This window comes from Chionomys nivalis, chromosome 2 (assembly GCF_950005125.1).
Source record: "Chionomys nivalis chromosome 2, mChiNiv1.1, whole genome shotgun sequence".
Taxonomy (NCBI): Eukaryota; Metazoa; Chordata; class Mammalia; order Rodentia; family Cricetidae; genus Chionomys; species Chionomys nivalis.
Genome location: NC_080087.1, coordinates 108,538,268 through 108,552,672, shown reverse-complemented (window position 1 = coordinate 108,552,672; position 14,405 = coordinate 108,538,268). Strand labels below are relative to the sequence as shown.

At 49.0% G+C, this 14,405-nt stretch overlaps 1 protein-coding gene across 1 annotated transcript; it reads right to left on the bottom strand.

Moving 5' to 3' along the window:
* Positions 1–1,149: 1,149 nt before the first annotated feature.
* Hjurp (Holliday junction recognition protein) lies at positions 1,150–13,017 on the bottom strand. The gene is made up of 8 exons (XM_057761278.1): positions 12,922–13,017; positions 12,751–12,817; positions 10,704–10,759; positions 8,523–8,613; positions 7,355–7,449; positions 6,320–6,412; positions 4,988–5,060; positions 1,150–3,676 (listed from the first exon to the last, which is right to left on the bottom strand). Exons 1-8 carry the CDS (start codon positions 13,015–13,017, stop codon positions 2,283–2,285), a joined length of 1,965 nt encoding a protein of 654 aa, XP_057617261.1. The 3' UTR covers positions 1,150–2,282.
* Between the last annotated feature and the right edge of the window lie 1,388 nt (positions 13,018–14,405).

The window sequence follows — 14,405 nt, the reverse complement described above, 5'->3', positions numbered from 1 at the left end:
CGATCATGACACCCTGGGGAGCTTCCCTGGGGAAGCAATGTTCAAAGCTTACCCGGGCCTGAGGTGTTCAAGGAATGTTGCTGGAACAGTTCAGTGGGGCCCTGGAACACAGTTTGGCAAAGAGGAAAAAGGGTAATTTGCCCCGTATTTAGAAGACAGATGGGGAAGAGAGAAAGAAGGACACATTTTCTAAGTCTTGGGAAGGCAACAGAGTGGTCAAGGCTGAGGTTAGGGCAGACAACTGTATTGAAGGTAGCACTACGCAGGGGACTCCCCCAACCCCCACCCCAACCAAGGAGGCAATGACCCAGCCAGAAGCAACTCGCTTGCTGAGACCTCTCACCAAGGGTGATTTTTGTAGCTTCTTATTTTTATTTTTTGGCTCCCACTGAATAAGCAGTAAAGTGTTGATATCAGTAACTCTAGAGCCACTTGTGCACCGGCCCAAGATGGGTCGTGTAACACATCTACACACATCTGTGCCTTGGGCTCCCCTCCCACTGTGTGGAACACTTATAGGCTAAAAGGTGACCAGCAGAACTGAGGAAATGTCCCATTTCTGATGTGGATTTTCTTTTATAAGGTAACAGAATTCAGTAGAGTAAAAGGTTTAAGCTCAGCTGGGCGGTGGTGGCGCACACCTTTAATCCCAGCACTCGGGAGGCAGAGGCAGGCGGATCTCTGTGAGTTCGAGACCAGCCTGGTCTACAGAGCTAGTTCCAGGACAGGCTCCACAGCCACAGAGAAACCCTGTCTCGAAAAACCAAACAAACAAACAAACAAACAAACACAATAACAATAACAAAAAACCCACAAAACAACAACAAAAGGTTTAAGCTCTTTAGCTACTGTAATTACACATGATATCAGAAAACTAACAAATCAGAGAAGTTATTTGTGATGTTTGGCACTAGATGGGTTCATGTGAACCCAGAGTAAGCCCAGCTCCAGCAGAGGTGAAGAGAACAGAAGGGCCTTGAGAATCTGTCAGACTCAAGTCGGCAGACTGGAGCGTGAGTCTGTGTCAGCACTCATGAAGCGAGCATGAAGCTTGGGTTCCATCCTTAGCACCTCAAAACAAAACAACCTGCCCCCCCAACAACAACAAAAACCCAAGGTGAAGGCCAAGCACAATGTTTGTCGCCATCAGCAGAGCGCACCAATGGGCACCAAGTCATAGCTGTTTCCATTGCTGGGCTGGGCATCATTTACAAAGGCTATTGGGCAAGTTGAAGGCAGACTGCCTGTAAGTGGCTAAGGTCTCTAGAGACCCTTCCTTCCCCTCAGGATCTTAGGACCCCAACATGAGTACAATCTTACAATCACTTCCAGTGTCTGGAGTAGGCCACCTAGACATACGACGGGGGCTGTTTCGCCGAGGAAAGCCGAAGGGGACTCTGGGGGTTGAGGCAACTAGGCAAACAACTTATGACCAACAGAAAAGGGGATTGTTGGTGGGCACACCCGCCACACCAGGCAGCCAGAGACCCAGTTGGTGTGGCACTTAGGACTGGGGTTGCTTCTGGTGTTGTCTGGCCTGATCCTAGGTGAGTCCCTTTCTGGAAGTTCAACCAGGAATATATAGTTCACAAAGTATTTTACCCATGGAAATAAATTGGAAAACAAAAATAGTCTCAGGATTTGGGAAATAGAGGCAGGAGGATTAGGAACTCAAGGGCACCCGGACTATACAGTGAGACTGAGGTCAGCTCACACTATGCAAGACTGTCTCAAAAACCAAATGAAACAAAAACCCCCAAAAAGAAAAAAACAAAATCCAGAGCTCCAAAGATCAAGCCAATGGTTGTGTTATGTCCCAAATTCACGGACTTACCCATGTCTACACCATGTCCCGGAGAAGCACCCATGGGTACCCAGAGACATTCAGCTACACAGAGGCAGAAGTGAGGATGGGTAAGATGTGGGGGAGAGGGGAGTAGAGACAAGGCAAATAATTAAAATTAAGAGAAAGAATGCCATCGAGAATCCCCCTGAATAGAATTAGGAGACCCAATAATGGTCTGGGGAAGCCCAAAGCACCAACTAACATTCCACATGAAAAGACAAAGATGCTGGGATATGGAACAGGGGAGGTGGCTGGACAGGGGCTGACGGCTACGGGGAGGGAGCTGCAGTGGTTGACGGTACCATCTCCAGCAAGAGAAGGAGAAGTGTCTGCCATAGAGCCTTGTCTCCCTACAGCTACTCACTCCACATAGCCATCATGCTCAACAGACAGAAACACCTCCTCAGCAGCCCGGCCACATGGGGCTAGTCTGCTTCTAGGCCCAGGGCATTGTTTGGTCCGCTGCTCCTGAAGGGGAGTATGACAACTTGCACCTCTTTGCTGGGACCGGAGAGTCTCTCTCAGAGGTACGAGCAGTCCGCACAGATATGTGTGCCTCAGTTGGAACTGAGCCCTGCAGGCTTCTGTTCCTGTCAGATGTTGACAATTTTGGGGAACAGCGGAATCCAGAGTCTGGATTTAATTTTCTTAAGTCGGCTGTCTGACAAGGAACAGCTGCACCAGCTTTTTTTGGAGATACTCTTACATATGAGGTCACCTTCACCCGCTGAGGTGACATCAGGCAATACTTCTGATAAAGCTTATCAAATTCTTTTTTAATCTCCTCATAGCGTTCCTCCCCACTGGGCCAAGACCCTCTCCATGGTGCTGAAACAGCCGTCCTGGGTGATGCTGTCTTTCTGATTGGCCCAGAATCAGGTCCTTGAAGGGAAAGGCCTGGGTTTTGTGAGGTGCTGTCCTCTGATGCTAACAGAGCAGGATGGCGCCTTGGGAGGCATCTACTGGCTTTGACAGATATTTTGCTCAGGTCTTCAAAAGCTTCACTTGACCTCTTTGCCTTTTCTCTGTTGAAAAGTGAACTCAACCTGTGGGTTTTTATGCCTTGGGGGCTGCCCGGGCTTCTAGAACCACCTCTGTACACATCTACAGCCCAGGACTCAGTGGGGCCAGTCTGGCAAAGCTGTTTCCCAGAAGACAGGCTACACTCCTGAGCAAGTTTGTCAAATTTCATTTCAATTTCCCCAGGTAGCATCCTTGGTCTGGGAACTATTTTACCAGGTGATATTAGCAACGGGAATGCCTTCGCTCCTTTTTCTGGCTCAAGACAGCTCGGTGTGTTTAAGTCCAAACACTTCTGAGGCGTCCCGTGAAGCGCCTTCCAAGCTGGACTACATTTATGGACTTGGAGTTTGCTTCCTTTGAGAGCTCCCCTTTCCAGGTTTAAGTCTGTCTTGAGGGGAACAATGTGCGGTAAGTTGGTGCAGTTTCTCAGTATCGTGGCCTCTTTCCCTGGCTTGGAGCTCCTTCGGGAGGGCTTGCTCCCGTAGCAGTATGTCCTATTCAAGTGTACCCCACTCTTACGTGAAAGCCTCCTCCTGAGGTTCCAGTTCTGGTTGATGTAGGTCTTGGTGGAGATTATGCACGAGGGCTGTAGGCTCAGCAGCCGACTCATCGAATGGATCATGCCTTCATACATATCACTGACTGTCACATTGCAAATGTCATCAGCCTCAGGGGACTGGCTGCTTAGACTGTTGCTGCTGGTCTCTAGTAAGGAGAAGCTGCCATTTCTAGGTATAATGGTCGTATCAGCTGAAGTTGACTCTTTAGGGCTACTAAAGCTCTCTGTAGAGATACTATCCTGGCATCCTGGGAGAAAAATATACAAAGTCAGGGTAAACCATGGCTTAACTCGCCCATACTTAGAGGTTGGGGAGATCAAGAGGGATCACAATCACACGGTTTAAAATACCACAAAGTAACCCTGAGGATGTTAAGGATAGATCTCCTTGGGAGGCTTTATTCTAGCAACCAGAATTAGATTTTGACTTTTCACCCCAGTTTTGCAAGAGTAGTCTTCTCCCCGTCACACTGGTTACAGATGGCTGTCAACTCAAGGGCCAACACAATACATACATGGATTAAAAACTTTAAAAATGAATTAGAAAGGAAAATTCTATAAACATAAACATATTCAATCAAAAAAGCCAACACAGGGGCCTGGAGAGATGACTCAGGGGTTAAGAGCACTTGATGCCCTTCCAGAGTATCAGAGTTCGCTTCCCAGCACCTGCAATGGGCAACAGACAAATGCCTGTGGCTCCAGCGCCAGGGAATCTGGACTCTGGACTGTAGCACCTCAACACAGGCATGCACATGTGGGACAAAAGCCAGTAAGCGACCCCAAACTCCTGACCTCTACAGGGATGACTGGGAAGACATGTTCCTGTGCAAGGTGCAGCTCTGACTGCTGTATTACATGACTATTTTACGGATTTTAAAAGGTAAAATCCATCCTATAGAAACGGGAGAAGCCCCGCTGGAGCACTCAAGACAGGTGAAAAGCATGAAAACAACAGAGGTGGCGACTCACGGGGCTGCTAAACGCAGTGGGCGCCATCTGAGTGGGTCCACCGTTAAAAGAGCAAAAATGGCTACAGAGGACACCGTGGCTCAACTGGTAAGATTATATCATGCCAATGAGAAGTTTCTGGCACATTCTAAACTTGCTATAGTCATGGAGAATCACCTGGTTCCTGGAAAGAACATGTGAAGCATTTAGGGGTGCTACAAACATGAGCTAAGTAACTATAGAGTGCTCACGCCCATACATACGTGCCAGGGAGGGTCAGGGAGGGAACGACAACCAATGTTACCCGTGACACACAAGATGGATGGCCACTGGTTACCCCGTGCTGCTAGACTCAAAATGTTCACACCGAGGGCTATAAAACACCTGGTATCATGACCGCAGAGGGAAAACCAGCTCACTATAAGAATTTGCAGGATAGCCTGGGCTACCGTGAGACTCTACTGAAATAGTCTTTACGTTCTAGGACATGCACACATCAAGTTTATGTTGCTGAGATACACCCCACGTTGAACACCCACCACAGGTGGTACCAAGGGCTCCAAGTCTCCACAGATAAAAAGTTCATGTAATCATTCCCTCATACTCACCAGGTTCTGGTGTGACAGGTGAGGAAGGAACCCAAGGCATGAGTGCGTCTTTTCCGTCTCTCTTCTCGGCGTTCTGAAATCAGAGCCAATGATTGTAAGAGTTTGGGATATTAAGACCTTGGAATTATGGAACTGGGTTCATCCTAAAAATACACATAGCAGTGTATTTGTAACATGACAGTGGCCACAGAGGGAAGGGGTGTTCCTAAACATCTGAGAACTCTGTCCCCAAGGACACAGCCAGTTCTGGCAGTACTCCCCGCCCAACCAAGGACGGCTCTTCTACCATTACATGCCTGCCTGCCTGCCACTGTGCTGACATGAGGGTAATGGACTCAACTCCCGAAACTCGAAGCCACCACCTCAATTAAATGTTTTCCTTTATAAGAGTTGCTGTGGTCATGGTGTCTCTCACAGCAACAGACACCCTGACTGGGACAACCTGGCTTAGTCAGAATGTCCAAAGGCCACATAGGTGGTGGGCAGAGGTCAGATAAACTCAGGTCTAATTCCAGCCCTCTTCTCTGACCACATAACAGCCAGGAGGACGTCACCTACTCTGCTAGGTGACAGAGGACGTATTCCTATGGCAGCGACCGATGAATCCCCAAACAGGCTTCCACTGGCCACCAGCACAGTAAGAATTAGTGACTTCACGGGAACTTGTAGCCGTCAGAGGGGTGCCATTGCTTGTTACTTAACATTACTCCTTAGGCATCTGACATTAGGGTATTAGGGTATCCTTTGATTTATGAAAGATGCTTTGGGAAACCAGAGGTGACATCTTTAGGGTAACCTCCAACACCAACTGCCCTAGTTAGCATTAGCTATCAACCTGACATAGAATCTCAAGCGGGTGACAGTCTTTCATCAGGTAGTTGTGGGCATGTCTTGATTATTAACTGATGAAGGAGGGCCCAGCCCACTATGGGTGACACCACCCCATGGCAGGTGGCCCTGGGCTGTGTAAGGCAAAAGCACTGAGAAAGCACTGCCGTCAAGCAGAGGGCACCAGGGCTAGGAGAGAGGCCTGCAGGCTGGGAGCAGGAGGGGGTGGCTATTTTCTCAGCTGTGCAGCTAGCGCTAGAGCTGCACTGGAGTCCGTGCCCACTGGAGCTGAGCAGTCCCCCGCAGCGGACAAGCCACCCCCGCAGGACTGACTCCCCGAGTCCTCCCAGGTGCTCACTAAGAGAGAGGCTGACAGTTTGTGAAGAGTGTGGACATAATTACCAAATCCCTTCACAGGCTCCAAGGACAGCACATGAAATCCCGACTATTGCACCCCAATTTGTCTTCAATGCCTGGTCAGTCTCACCAACACACACAAATTACCTTAAAATACTCCTCATCTCGAAGCAGGATATGCATCTTGGCCAAGTACTTCCTTCTTAAGTCATTTTTCAGAGGGCTTCCAGGCCCTGAAAGCTGAAGTCAGAACACTGAGTGAGAATGCAAGGTACTTTCAGCCTCGTGAATTCTGGGACAATCCGAAAGCTCATGAATGCTTGACTATTTAAAGGAAGTTATTCAGTCACTCTCCCGCATTCGCTGTTACAAAGTGGCGTGGGCTCTTCGAGCTTCCAGGCCCAATGTGCGGCTGCAGGGAATTTATCAGGGATCTAAACTAAAACGACCCAGAGCATACAATCCTGAAGATACCTATGACAGCATCACTCAGAAAGAAAGTGGGGAGGTTGGAGACAGTCCAACACTCTGGCTGCAGACTGAGAAGTGAGCCTTGGCTTTCCCACTCTCGACACCAGAAGGGTTCACCTCCCTTTCTGACATCCAGTGCGCATGGCCAGGAAAGTGCTCTACCAGTTAAGCTCCACGCGGGCTGCCACCTTCACTAACCAACCACGGAAGTGAGGCCCACAGGGCACAAGGAGGCAGGTCACCTGCACCCTGGGAACACTACAGGAACAGTACATGAGGGCACTCAGCTTTTAGGCTGGTAACCTTGTGACCATACAAATTTATTTTTTATTTGATTTTTTGAGGCAGGGTTTCTCTGTATAAACAACCCTAGCTGTCCTGGAACTCACTCTGTAGACCAGGTTGACCATGAACTCAGAGATCCACTTGCCCCTGTCTCTCAGGTGTTGGAATCAAGATGTGTGCCGCCACAGCCCAGATGACCATATAGATTTTTAAATGCTTACCTGGAAGTACTCAGCCTTGTCAGTGTCTGAGGTCAAGGCTAAGCTGGGTAACTATAAACCACAACATCAAGGATGACGGCATGTAGCCAACACCTTCCTGAACTAGTCTATGTCAGCCAACAGTGGAGGCGAGCAGAGACTTGGGGGACATCTAGACAGGAGGGGTGCTGTCCCAGCTCATATGCTGTCTGGGAGCCACAGCCACATGATTCTGCCCATTGTCACTAGAAGCTTCTCTTACCATCGAGGCATAAGATAGCTGTTCCTCTTGGTCTGACCTTGTACCTGCACTGCTGCTTTCTGAAAAGCAGAGAACATTTGAACACATAAGCATCTCATAGGTAGTTTTTGCATCAGTTGAGATATATCTGCAGTAAAGATCCCTGTTGGCTTAAGAATGTTCCTCTGGGGGTGGGAAGATGGCTTAGGGGTTAAGAGTGTGGTGCACGCCTTTGATCCCAGCACTCAGGAGGCAGAGGCAGGCGGATCTCTGTTGAGTTCGAGGCCAGCCTGGTCTACAGAGCTAGTTCCAGGACAGCCAAGGCTACACGGAGAAGCCCTGTCTCAATAAACAAAACAAACAAACAAAAAACAAAACAAAAACCCGATTACCAGTAGTCCAGTGCCTCTGATCAGGAAGATACCCCACTGACAACAGGAGCAGCAGATTCTCCACTTCAGGGACCTCTGATCCGAGACACTCTGACAGTCGCCAAGCAGACCAAACTCCCAGGGCTAATTGAGTCCCCACCTACTGTCCCCGGACAGTGAAATGAGGCTAGTCAGGCCGAGGAGCAGAACTTTTAACTTAGGACTCACTGAAACATTCAAGGGTGCTCATGGCCTCGACACCCAAGGTAGCAAGTACTCAGGGAACCATTCTGAGTAGCTTCAAGCAGTGGCGGAGGGAGTGGATCTAGGTGTTTGTGGAGCTAGGATCTGAATTAATACCAGTAAATGAGGAACTCCAGCAAGCAGTATCACCACCTTCTCCCTGTTTCCACTTGGAAAAAACTACCTTTCTGCAATTTGGCCTCAAAGGGACTGACTGGAGGGAGCTGGGGAGACAGGAAGAGCACAGCCTGGAAACCTTGGGAAGGGAGTGAAGCTGAGAAAGGAAAGACAGACATTGGCTGCAGAGGCGGGGGAGGGATCATGTCTATAGATGCTGGTGCTCCAATCACCTTCAAGGGCAACCCCTAAGATTTACTAGATGTTGACACTAATGGGAAAGACATCGGTCACCACCCAAGGACCTAGGAGGACAAGGAATCTACATAAAACGTTAACAATGAGATACCTCTGCTGTAAACTGCCGTAGGAGACAAGCCAGCCTTGAACCTAGCCTCCCTTTCTAAGAAGGCGACACTCACCAGCTTCCAGGATGTCTGTCCAGAGCTGAAAACTCTCACTGTCCTCCAGAGCTTGCCTATTTAGTCTGGTAATCATCTTCACAGAAGGGTCCTTGGGGTATAAAAAAATCAAGAAATACAAGCTTGATGAAGTAACAACAGGTTTCTAGCCACTGCATATCATACATTCACAACCCTAGTGGGACACACCAGGGAAATAGACGTGCTTACTGAAGGCCTCAAGACTCCAGAAGACAATGGGACGTTCCACTGGTCAAGGAGAGACTACAGCAGTAGTCAGGGACCCACAAGGCTGACATGGGATCTACAAGTGGCCGCTGCAGTTCCTGCTGGGTAGAGCCACTGAGCACTGTTAAATAGTCACTCCCCCAGGGAGGCCACTTCTGCTCTCTGAGGCCTGTGTTCACCAGGCTCCAGAAGACAGCACCAACAAGTGCCTGTTAGTAAAGCGTCAGCACTCAACATAGGAGGCTGCCTGCATGATTTTAGAAGCCAGCCCAATGAGCCGATGTCCTTTCAGGTGCTAGCTCTATGAGCCCAGGGGACCTGAGGTGGCCCATCATTACCAAACTAAGTGACTCCTGACACTCACAGAAGCAGGCAGTCCTCAGCACCCCTACTGCTTGTGTGTGTGAGCACATGGCAAACCAGCGCAGGGCAATGGGGAGTCAGTCCATCCTGACTTCCTGCCTTCCACCCAGGGCGATCTTGGAACCAGCACAAACACTTGGTCTTGCGGGGAGATCACCAATGAGAAAGCCAGTAACACTGTGGCGGTCCCCAGCTGTACCTACAGGCCATGCATGCTCACTTTTCTAGTCCTAATAAAGCTCTAGCAATTCTACAGACCCCAGGCAGAGGGTCTTCTACGTTTTAAACAAAAGCCTTAAATAACTTTTGCTACCAGGATGACCATTCTAGCACTGGGCTGTCAGGTGTGTCGCTGCGTTCTGTGGCCCAGGAGGACACAAGGACTCGGATGGGCTGCTCCTCGAGGGTCATGCAATGGGCTTTATAAACCAAGCCATGGAACAGATCAGCTGTGCTCACTTTCACCCCTCTGGTGGCTTCCCTCACATGACCGAGCTGACCAACAATAACACACACACATGTCCGGCACATCCCCAAGTACTTACACCTTCACAGACAAAGCAAGCAGACCCCGATTCATAACAGAGGAAGGTGCAAGGGCCAAATGCCTTCCTTGGAACTGAAGAACAATTTAAAACAAACAAAACCCAGTCACCACGGAACATGGCTGGAACACTAGCACTCCAGAGGCCAGAGGAGGGCTGATGAGAGTCTGTGGCCATCCTGGGCTACATAGTGAGTTCCAGGTTAGTTTGGGCTACAGTGATTTTGTCTCAAAAAGCCAAAAGGCATTTAGATATACCACGTGGTGAAAACAAGGGTTCCCTTACTGGTTAACTGGAAATGTGCACTTACAGATAGGAACTAAGGTGGCACCGCGGTCCGCTAACCCAAGAGCTCTAGCCTTCCTGCAGCTATAATAATTAAACAAGGAAGCTTAGTTAATTAGTTACCAGAATGGCTGTTAATGCAGTGTAACCTTAATTTTGATGTTCTACTCTGGGTAACAGGCTTCCCCAGGAATCATGGCTGCCCGAGATGCAATTAGACTAGACAGTCTTACACTTATAACCAGGGCAAAAGGTCGCACCCGGTCTCGCAGCAGGAAGGTAAACTACTGACACCATCCAGGAAGCCCTGTCAGATCATGAGCTGTATGGGGTGGAAGAGAAGGGCAGAAGGCTGTGTGAGTCGGTTCTCTGCCTCCTCTCATCTGTCTGCTGCCTGGCTGCAGACAAGGAAGGGGGCACTGTTTTCCCTCAAAGGAAATGAGATTTGGTCTTCTTTGTAAGGACCCAACAAAGGCGCCCCCAGCTGGTCTCGCACACAGCCTGAAGGTCTCCAAGCTGGTCCAGCATCTGCACACATACGACTGCCGTGAAGGCCCTATGGACTGTGCTGGAGAAAATGTAGCACACAGGAGCCAGGCAATGGAAGAAAGACTTCTCGGTGGGTCCGCAGAGGAGAAAAGTGTCCCTGGGGTGGTCCCTCACAGCTCTCGGCAGTGGCCTCGGGGCCCACCCACCCTGGGATCAGTCACATCAACACACCACAGCAAAGCATTAAGGCAGCAAACCTGATGGCAGTTACCTGAGTTTGTCCCTTGTTTCTTTCCTTTATCAGCTTTCCTCCCCAAACTCTCAATCCTTAAAAAAGGAAGACGACAATTGAAGTAACCCGAAATGCTCAGTTTCTGCTCCAAATGCATGGAGAGAAAGCCAAGCTGAACGGCACAAAAGGTAAACATGAAAGGCAATTCAGATTTTGACAGTGCTGGATAAACATCACTAATGACAATTTCTCCGACCCAGAAAGCAGCAGCTTCCCAATTTCAACCACCAACCTGAAGAGCTGAGGACAGCTCATATTCCATACTACTCTTAAGGTGCACATTCACTGGGGAGAGGGCACATATAGCATGCATTCACAGAGCAAACCTTTTCCCCCTGAGAAAGGGTTTCTCTGTATAGCCTTAGCTGTCCTGGAACTCACAAAGATCCACTTGCCTCCCAAGTGCTAGGATTCAAGACGTGTACCACAGCTGCCTGGCTTAGAGCAGGCATTTTTATAGGGCAATTTCTGCACCTCATCCTGGAAGGCAGTGCTTTCCTAGGCAGTCTAGTGGCATGATACAAAGAAGCCCACGTACAGAGAACTCTGGGGTTCAAGTGACCCAGCCCTGTCACTTACTAGCAGAACCTGTGAATTACACACAGTTCTTCTAAATCTCCTGAGAAAATACAAGTTACTTAGAAGGGTGGGTTTTGAGGTTTGATATGACTGTATTAAACAGAAGCAGAAAAAATATTCACACAACACCCTCATTGCTCCAGATTTTCCCAAGGAGACATCATTCAGTACCCACAGCCCATCTGCATGTAACTCCTACACCCTCCTAGAAGCCCAAGGGACAGAGGCCATGTTCACTGGCAGTGACTAGCCCAGGTTCTCTGCTCATGTAGCGGGGCCAACATGTGAATTCTGGGAGGTGCTGACTGTAACACAGTCTTTCCAGAGGACAGCGATGCTTGAGTGTATGGGCTCAAGCGTCCCACCGAGGCGTTGCACAGGGAGGGCCAGGAGCATCTTAGGAAATGCCAGGCCAAAAACTCTCTTAGAATAAGTAACAGGATGAGGGACTCGTGACATGAATACAAGCCACGAGCTTGCTAGGATACAGAGCTATCAACTAACAACCTCAGCCCGAGGAGTCTGTGGGCTGGCCAGTTCTCAGGGAGGGCTGTTATATGCTGACCTGTGACAGCCTCAAACTGTAAAGATACTTCATGATTGTTCTCCGACCAATCATATAACCGACATCAGGTTTTCACCAGCAAAAATGAGTGTTATTCAAAAATGTCCAAAACATTCCAGACATTGCCCACCCCTGCATGAACAATCACATAGAGAAGCCTGGAGACAGGCAGCACCCTTAAGGATTACTGGGTCCTGATCCCATCTGGAGCAAAAGCAACCTGTTGCGGTATTATTTCTGTTTCTGCCTGTGTAAAACTTTCATCCAACGTGTGCCTTGAACAGCCGAAAAAAACTAAGGGCAAAGACTGCGCTTGTCAAAGTGGATCTTGTGGACCCTTGGCAGATTGTGATTTGAAATCAGATTTTATTAGTAAACGAAAACATTAGGGATGTCTTATGGAAGGAACTGACCTCATCAACTTCAAAACACACCTCAGTTAGAGAATCCAAGACGCTTAAGACAGTCCATAGCATTAAATAAAATTGCTCCAGAGGTGTAAAATTGCATCCTGATAGATGGACTCTCCAAAACAGATGGGTCCGAGTTACACAGCCCAATGAGAACCGAGCAGTCCCGGGTATTGGCTTGAGCACTCCGGTGAATGTGAACACGCCCACCCGGAGTACCCACGGTTGTAAACATCCTTTTTTATATCACAGAGACACTGTCCCGCTAAGCAATCAGCTCTGGCTTCCGCGCCAGGCATTCTAAAAATCAGGCTGCATCCGTGTCTCCGGGCACTCCCTTTTGAGAAATAACTAGGGAAAAAAGCCATTCACGATTGCAAGGTCCCCTATGAGTGAGGGGGAACGGGTGCTGCATTGCAAATTCTAGACCCCACTTTTCTAGAACACTGCCACGAGGAGGTGGGTTCCGTACCCTGGGGTGTCTCGTAGGTCAGCGTGGCCATCTGCACCAGCGGGTCGTCCTCAAAGGGCTGGTTATACTGCGGAGAAGGAGAGCCGGTCAGACCCCAGGGCTCTAGATTCCCGACCACGCGCCCGCCCGCCGGCCGGCCGCACCCTCCCTGCCTCGGCCATCCCAGCCCACCTTCGCTATCAGCCGCTGCATGTACGTCTGGAAACCCTTATGTCTTTCCTTGAGAAGCCGCACCAGCCGGCTAGGCGACGAGACATCAGGATCCATGGCGCAGGCTGCTCACTGCCTGAGCTCTGCACCGCCGAAGGCCGCGAACGGTTCAAAAGTACCGCCCTCGCGCTGATAGGCTCTTTCAAAAGTTTTTAAGCGATCGAACCGCCCTCCTCTCCCAGCACTTCCGGCGGAAACTGAGGGTGGGAAGGAGGGAGGGCAGCCGGAGCGGAGGAACATGCGCATTGCTTCCCCATGGTGCACTCCCGCGCCCTCTAGAGGCTTCTGGACGAGTTGCCTGGGTGTCCCTGCTGGGTCCCGGAGGTGGTCCTTCTTGGGTTGCTTGGGCGGGCTGAGAGAGAGAGAGAGACATCGCCAAATAACTGTCCTGAAAGGAGTCAGGAAAGCCAGTTTCCATACATTCCAACAAAAGACATGTTTAAAAGTGCTGACCGATATTATAAATGTGACAAAAATCTATGGTTTTTACCCTAGGGTTTTCATCAACTCCCTTTCCAGTTTTTGATTATATACGGTTTCTTGATTGACGTTTATATTGGTCCTTGAGGTGGTAGGTTATTTGGTGTCCATTTTATGAGGGCATTTACATCGATTGACATTTTAGAAAATTTTCAGGTAAGTTCTTTGGATTTTGTCTTATTGCAGGGCTGGGAGATTGAACCGCAGTTTAGGATGGTTTTATTCTGGCTTCATAACAGCTGTATTTGTGTGCTGTGTTAGTGTGATTATCACAATACTGGGTGATACTGGAATCATTACTGAGTGCCAAGAAGTCCCTCGAGGGGCCTCCCTACCTGTCAGCCTGCTCAAGCCGGAGAGGAAAGAGGAACTTCCGGGCTCACGGACTGAGGGTGCGCACACAATGTATTTGCAACATCCACAGAAATATGCTGCTAAGTCCCTTTCAAGATGGTTAGCTTAGGGCCATCAGTTGTCAGACTTCTCTTGGGGTTGTTTACTGATTGGGAGCTGCACCATCCAGACTGTCCCTACTCCAGCAGGACCCGGCTCTGGGGGGAAATGTGAAGGCTGTACTGTTTCAGCGCAAAGGGTGTGTGTGTGTTAACCAGATAGCCATTCTGTCTCCTAAGTGCTTCCGTGTCTTCCCTGTCATGGCGGGCTGAATTTCTCCGAACTGAAAGCTAAAATGAAGCTTTCCTTCCTTAACTTGCTTTTTGCCAGGCAATATTCACAGCAATAAGAAAATATCCAAGACACCGTCAATTTACAGATAATTTTGATTTCAGATAGAGCTTTTACACCCATTGCGTTGGAATAAAGCACAAATAGCTCATCAAAGCAAGCTTAGCTTAGCTTCATAGAAGATGGTTTCAGAGTACTGATCAGTCATTGAGAAAAATCAAGTAAAGAAACTACATAAATTAAACGGAACAGATAATTTGTCCCAAATATTATTATGTCAG